This window comes from Oryx dammah, unplaced genomic scaffold, assembly GCF_014754425.2.
Source record: "Oryx dammah isolate SB20612 unplaced genomic scaffold, SCBI_Odam_1.1 HiC_scaffold_28, whole genome shotgun sequence".
NCBI lineage: Eukaryota > Metazoa > Chordata > Mammalia > Artiodactyla > Bovidae > Oryx > Oryx dammah.
In genome coordinates this window covers 9110832-9117935 of record NW_024070212.1, presented here as the reverse complement: position 1 = coordinate 9117935, position 7104 = coordinate 9110832, and the positions used below count along the sequence as shown (strand labels likewise).

Genomic DNA, 7104 nt, shown 5'->3' with positions numbered 1-7104 from the left:
CTCCTCCTCTGGTGATGGGGTAGGTGGGAGGCGGGGGCTGGGATAAGAGGGTGCGGTGAGTCTCAGGGGTGATGAGGGCAGGGGCCTGAACAGTAGCCACAGGTAGCCTGGCAAGGGGGCTGGTGGGAGCCAGCTCTGCGAAGAATGAGAGCTCGGTGAGGGTAAGGGCTCTAGGGTCCTCTTCCGTGCTTTAGTGCTGTCCACTAGCTCTTTTCTGGACTTCCCTGTTAGTACCTTGGGGAGTCTTTTTCCCAGGGAAAAGGAGACAGGGGAAGGGGCTATCACAGTCCAGCTGGGACTCCGAATGGGACCATGGTTTAACCTGGCTTGCCAGGGGCCTCTGTCCCTGCCGCCTCTGGAGTGAGAGACTGAGGGGGTTCATCTGCGATCCTGCCCTGGCTCTCGCCCCAGCCCCACCCCTTCCCCAGCTCTCCATTTCTTGCTTATGAAATATGCATGGAGAACAGATGTCCCTGCTCCCCCACTCCCCGCCCCCCCCAGGGCCAGCCCCCGCCCCCAGCTCCCAGGGGGGTTCCCAGATCTCTCTGCCAATGGCTGCCTGGCCTGACTGTTTAATATTGATAAGAAAGGGGGGCTGGGCCAGCCAATGGAGAGCTGGGGGTGTGTGTGTGTATCTCCATATATATACATAGGGCTGGGCCAGCTCAGGTGTGTGTCTGTGAGTGTGTGTGTGCATGTGAGTGTGGGTGGCCCCAGTACCTGGCTAAGCTCACCACCTCCACCTGGGCCCTCTAATTCCCAACATGTGTACCCCTCTCATCTGCCCCGGAGCCTGTACAGCCATGCCACGCTGCCCTGGAGAGGTCTAGAAAGCTGGTCAGTAACTTTGCAGACGGATGAGCTCTGAGCAGCCAGAGGAGACTGGGGCTGTCAGCGCTGGGCCCCTGTGCGGCCAGTTTGGATCCCCTCACAGGGTCCTCCTAGGTAAAGGGGGAACCACGGGCTGGGAAGGCTGGGCGCGTCCTTCCCGTTCTCTGGCTCAAGTCCGCTCCCAGAGCCTCCCTCTCGTTCTGTCTCGTGCCGTGTCTCCCTGAATCCCTGGGCCTCCCTCTTACCCACTTCTCCCCTTGGACTCTTTGTGCCTATCATTCTCAGTGGGGCTGGGGATGGCAGAAGGGGGGCAGGAAGTCCTTCCCCGGATGCTTGGAACCGCAGATCTTCGGAGCCTGGAACTTTGAGAGCAGAAGTGGATTTGGGGGCGAGGACTGACTTGATGGGTAAATAGACGCTGCTGTGCAGATTGGAGTCGGGGAGAACAGTGGGGCAGGTGGCAATGGGACTGGGGTCCGATCGGGAGCAGATGGAGTGGGCTGAGGGAAGGAAGGGTAAAGTGATCAGGGATGAAGGAATGTGGGGGCCGGGTAGAGGGGGAAGCGGGCTGTGACCGGCGTGGAGAACCCGGCACCGAACTCCTGGAGCGTGGGAGTGGGGGGCTGCAGCACTGAAGACATATTGGGAGGCGCTGACCTCAGGGCCTCCTGCGCTGTCGCCATGCATTCTTTCCTGTTCCTTTGAATCCTGGAGTGTGGAGTGTGTCCTAAATTTCAGCACTCACCTCCTTCTGTTTTGTGTTATGGTTGTGTGTGTACATGCATCAGATGGTGATGATCTCACACCCCTCAACCCTCAGAGCTTACTGTTAGTGAACAACTCGGTTGAGCCTCTTTTCTGCACAGTGGGGCGGAGCAAGGCTGGGGAGTCCTGACCCCTGTGAAGGTCTGCTTCAGGCAGGAGAACTCAGGCTGGTGAGGAAGGGGAGACGGTGATGGCAAAGGAGCCTCTGTGCTTCTGTTTCTGGAAGTTAGGTCCGCAGAGCTCACAATGAGTGATCCGCTGTTTCGGCTTGACATTCCCCCAGAGCGAAGCCCTTTCCTCAGCCTTTCCTGGCCCATGTTCCAACTGCCTCTCCCTGACCTCCTCTGCTCCCAGAGACAAGCAAACCCTAGCCCAGCCCCAAACAGAGGTCCCCCAAAGCTATCCCCATCCTCCTCTGCAGACCATCTCTGAAAGGCCTTTGAGCTGGGGGAGGATGTGGAATGGAGAGCTGATTACGTTCCCTTTCCCCAGTCTTCCTTGCACAGTTGCTAAAAGGGCCAGGGAACAGCAAGGTCGAGAGTGTTGATGACAGAGCTGGAGGAAGGGGCTGTCCTGGGCAGGGGGACCATTACCGAAGGAGCTACATCCCCCTGGTTTTAGTGGTCAGGGTGGTAGGATCTGACGTCTGCTATGGTCCTGTTGTGTGGGGTTTGGGGGCTGGGAAGGACTGAGCTGGGTAGCAGTGCTGAGCTCCATATGCCTCAGTCCACTCTACAAAGGGCAATCTGTGTGTTTATCACCCGTACCCCTCCACACACACATCCAGAAGCAGCCAGGGTGGAGAGGGGCCCTGGGAGGGAGGGGGTGGCAGGGCCAAGGCTTGCAACGTTCCCCTCACAACTGGGAGAGGTTTAGAGCCATAGCCCATCTCCCTTGGAGCTGCGGCTCCGGTCTTGCTCAGTCCTCTGTCCTTTTAATTATTAAACATTTTTTTATTGTGATAAAAACTCATAACATATAATTATAAATTTTAAGTGTATGGTTCAGTAATGTTAAGTATATTCACGTTGTTGTGAAACAGAGCTCTGGAACTTTTTCATCTTGGAAACTTGAAAGTCTGTAACTTTTTAGCAATACCTCCCCTACTCCTGGCCTCAGACTCTGAAGCATCATTCTACTTTCTGCTAACTACTTAGATACATCATAGAAGTGGAATCAAAGGATATTTGTATTTTTGCAACTGATTCATTTCACTCTGCATAATGTCCTCAAGGTAGCCCTGGTGGTAGGATTTTCTTCCCTTTTAAGGGTGAATAATATTCCATTGTGAGTCTATGCCACGTGTTTTAATCCGTACATCTTTTGATGGGCGTTTGGGCTGTGTCCATATTTTAGTTATTGTGAATAATGCTACAGTGAACATGGGGCTGCAGACATCTCTTCAAGATCCTGATTTCGATTCTCTTGGACATATACACAGAGGTGGGATTGTGAGATCATGTGGTGCTTCTATTTTTAATTTTTAAAGGAAACTGCATACTCTTTCCATAACAGTTGCACCATTTTACAGTCCCACCAATAGGGCAAAGTGTCCCAATGTCTCCCTATCCTGTTATATGTGTGTGTGTGTGTGTGTTAGACAATAATCATCCTAACAAGTGTGAGGTTACATCTCACTGTGATTTTGATTTGCATTTCTCTGATGATTAGTGATGTTGATAATCTTTTCTTATGTTTGCTGGCCATTTGTATATCATCTTGGGAGAAATGTCTTCAAGTCCTTTGCCCATTTCTTGGTCGTTTTGTTTTTATTTTTCATTGAACTGTGGGAGTTCTTTATACTACTCTGGATATTAATCCTTTATCATCCATATGATTTGCAAATATTCTCTCCTGTTGCCCTTTCAGTCTGCTGATTGTGTCCTGTGATGCACAGGCGGCTTTAAGTTTGATGTAGTCCCGTTTGTCTATTTCTGCTTTTTGTTTTGATTGCCAAGGCCAATGTCATGAAGCTTTTCCCCTGTGTTTGCTTCTAGGAGCTACAGCGTTAGGTCCTACCTGTAGGTCTTTAATCCTCTTGTTTAGTTTTATCCTGCCCTGCATTCTTCTCATGGGTTCTCCTCCTTCCCAGTTGCTGACTTTCTGGGTCTCCTCCCTTCTTTCCAGCTGTCCTCTTACGTCTTTACACTGTGGCCACCTGCTCGTCTCTCTTGTGCCCCCCAACCCCCAATCCTCCCCATGTTTCTGCTGTCCTTTCCCCAAGCTAATAGTACCTTCCCCCTCCCAGCCCATCTTAAACCTTCCTCCTGGCTCCGCATCTCTGAGCTGTCCCCTCCTTCCTGCCTCTGATCTTATTCACTTCCCCTTCTTTCTTCCAGACTCCCGACCGACCGGAACCCTGACCATGGAACCCTGAAGTGGCTCTGACTTCCTGAGCTCAGTGGCAGACCTCCCCACCCCAGGCCCTTCCTGCCCCTCCCGCCACCAGCTTTCAGGCTCCCAGAGGGAGGGGTGGGGAGGGGGTCCTGATCTCACTGGGCGGGGGGCATCCATCATGATGCTCAACTCAGACACCATGGAGCTGGACCTGCCTCTCACCCACTCGGAGACCGAGTCCGGCTTCAGCGACTGTGGGGGCGGGGCGGGCCCTGACGGGGCGGGGCCCGGGGGGCCGAGGGGCGGCCCGGCCCGGGGCCTGGAGCCTGGAGAGCCGGGCCGGAAAGACCTGCAGCACTTGAGCCGCGAGGAGCGTCGGCGCCGGCGGCGCGCCACAGCCAAGTACCGCACGGCCCATGCCACGCGGGAGCGGATCCGTGTGGAAGCCTTCAACTTGGCCTTCGCCGAGCTGCGCAAGCTGCTGCCCACGCTGCCCCCCGACAAGAAGCTTTCCAAGATTGAGATCCTGCGCCTGGCCATCTGCTACATCTCCTACCTGAACCACGTGCTGGACGTGTGAACACTGCCTGCCTCCCCGCCGGGTCCACCCGTCTCCCCCGGCCTCGCCTTCCTGAGCCCCTGGACCTCGGCATGGCATGTACCCACAGGCCCCGGGCCCAGGCAGAGTGCCCACTGGTGGGTCATGGAGGCGACTTTCTTTGACTCACCCGGGTACCCGGAGGGCTCCTCTCGTGGGTACCTTCCACGGTTAGCGGTCGGGGCCCAGCTGGCTAGAAATGTTTGCTGGGCTGGTGGGTATAGTCTTGGCTTGCTCATGGGCTGCTCCCTCTTCTATTGCTAGTCCCAGATTTTCAGAGACTTCCCCCCTCCCTTTCCCAGACCCCAGCTCTGCCTCCCACCCTCCTTCTACCCCGCTCCAGCATCTCCTGCCCATAGTAGGGAGGGGGCATGAGAACAGGAAGGGGGAAGGCTGGGATTAGAGTGGGGTGGGCTTTTTCTTAAGCATCCCAGTCTAGCCCTGGGAGGCGGGGGCTCGGGAGTTAACTCCTCTGAGGGGCATCTCAGTAGCTGGGAATTGTGGGAAAACTCCCTGTTTTCTACGTCTTTCCTGAGGCTTAGCATATACAGACCTCGGTTCTTACTTGGTAGTGAGTGCCTTGCCCTCTCTGAGCTATTTGGCCCTCTCCCTTCCCCTTCCACCCAACCACCCCAACTTGCTTCTTCCTTGTGTGCAGCTAGAGAAAGGGAAACCTAGGTCTGGGGGTAGGGGAGCATGTCCCCAGACTCAGCGTAGAGAATCTGCAAAAGGCCGCGGCAGTGGGTGGGCTGGATCTCATGTCTGCTCCCTCCTTCCCCGCCCACCACGAAGATGTGAAAAGCCCACACTGGCTTCTCCGTCGGGTGCAGGGGTTATGCCCCATTATTGCCCTCTGGGAAAGCTCGGCTCTTCTGCCCCATGACTTGTTTATTGTATTTTCTTCTCTTTCCTTAAGCTGCCTTTAGCAGGGGAAAGACACCTACCCCACCCCACCTTGAGGCCCTCTTGTCCCCCACCCTCCCCCCATGTTGCTGAGCCCACCTGCTCACTAGCTGGGGTCAGTGACAGAATGAAGGGCCAGAGAAACTGTGTAGGAGAGATGCGCTCCCACACTTCCCATTTTCCACCTCCCTCACACCAAACTCCTAGCTCTACAAGGATATTATTTATTTACGTATTTATTTATTCATCTATTTATTTACTTATTTATTTATAAATATTACTATTTATTGCCGAGTCGTGCACTTTGGGGTAGAGTGAGGAGGCTCCTGGCAGCCTTCGCCTGGCCTCTCTTACTTCCTCCCTGGTTATTCCCTTCCCTTTCTTGTTCCTTCTGCAACTCCAGGTGTGTGGGGGATCCCTTTCCCTCACCACACCCATATCCCCTCCTAGGACCCATCTGTCCTGACGCCCTAATCCTCGGGATGATACCCCCTTTACCCTGCCAGCACTCCTGGATCCTTCTTCAGCTCCCTTCATCCCCAGACAATCCCACTCCAGTCCTGCCTGCTTCTTTTCTCTTTCCAACCCTCCCCCACAATCCTCACTTCTTCCTAAGAACCCCTCCCCAACAGTGGGCCCTCAGGGGTCTGTGTCCATGTGTGAGTCCCTCCTGTTGAAATTCTGATTTCATCTACAAGGAAAAATTAAAGTGACCTCATTCTAGCACCAGGTATGGCTGTGGATTATTCGACTGGGTTGGGACGCTGGGTTGCAGGTTATGGTAGAGCAGGCATTGAGGGTTCCAAGCTCTGAAGACTTCTTATGGGGTCATGAGAGCTCATTATGGTGGGAAAATGAAAAAAGAGAGAAGAGGGGTGCCAGAGTGTGTAGGGGAATGTGTAGCAGGGCCCAGACTCCTCCACCTGAAGTGGAGTACCTCCACCTTGATACCCATCCAGGGACACTTCCTGAGTCTTCTGATGTGCTTCTGCTTCTGCTCTCTGCGGATCAGAGAAAGAGCTGAGTGTCCTAGTGAAACCCATGTTAATCGTGTGTCTGTGGGTCCCTGCTGCTGGACTATGCAACAATTCATACCGTGGCGATGAATCGTTATTGCCTCTGAGCTGGGTTAAAAATCCTCGCGGTCACAGTTCTTGGCCCATTTGTGTTCCTCAGCTTTTGAATGCAGGGAAGAACACAGTGGAGCCCCCGGGACTAAGAGGGACATAGGGGCAGGGATGCAAAGGGAGCTGAAGGAATAGCAAAGGGGTTCTGGGAGCAGGTCTAAAGCTACCTTATAGATGAGGGAGCTGGAGTCCAGAGAGGAAAAGAGCCTTGCCCAAAGTCACACAGCTAGTCAGGGGAAGAGAGGAAGTTCACACCCAGATTTTTCTGTGTCCTATACTGCCAGGACCTCTCTGCTTCTCTGAAATGAACCAGCCTGCCAGGTGCTGCTCTGTGGACTCCTATTTTAACAGGAACTTCGATAAACTAGAGAGTATTCAGAGTTGTGTGGTCAAGAAGGCACCACACACTTGACTTCTGGGAAGCCTGGAAATGACTTCACAGAAGGAACAGGTGAAACACGGAGGATATGTGTCTTTACGAGTGTAGAAAAAGTGGATGTTGCCCAGTAGTGTCCACTTTGGCGACTCCATGGACTGCAGCCC

The 7104-nt window shown here is 54.0% G+C and overlaps 1 protein-coding gene across 1 annotated transcript; it reads left to right on the top strand.

The window, feature by feature from the left end:
* The first annotated feature begins 1113 nt into the window (after positions 1-1113).
* Positions 1114-6157, top strand: NHLH1 (nescient helix-loop-helix 1). Its single transcript, XM_040230110.1, has 2 exons — positions 1114-1238; positions 3936-6157. The coding sequence occupies exon 2, from the start codon at positions 4112-4114 to the stop codon at positions 4511-4513; it is 402 nt and encodes a 133-aa protein (XP_040086044.1). The 5' UTR covers positions 1114-1238; positions 3936-4111; the 3' UTR covers positions 4514-6157.
* The last annotated feature ends 947 nt before the right edge of the window (positions 6158-7104 follow it).

What these genes read in the sequence shown, in the direction of transcription:
- NHLH1 (XM_040230110.1), top strand. Translation starts at nt 4,112, where the DNA reads ATGATGCTCAACTCAGACACCATGGAGCTGGACCTGCCTCTCACCCAC.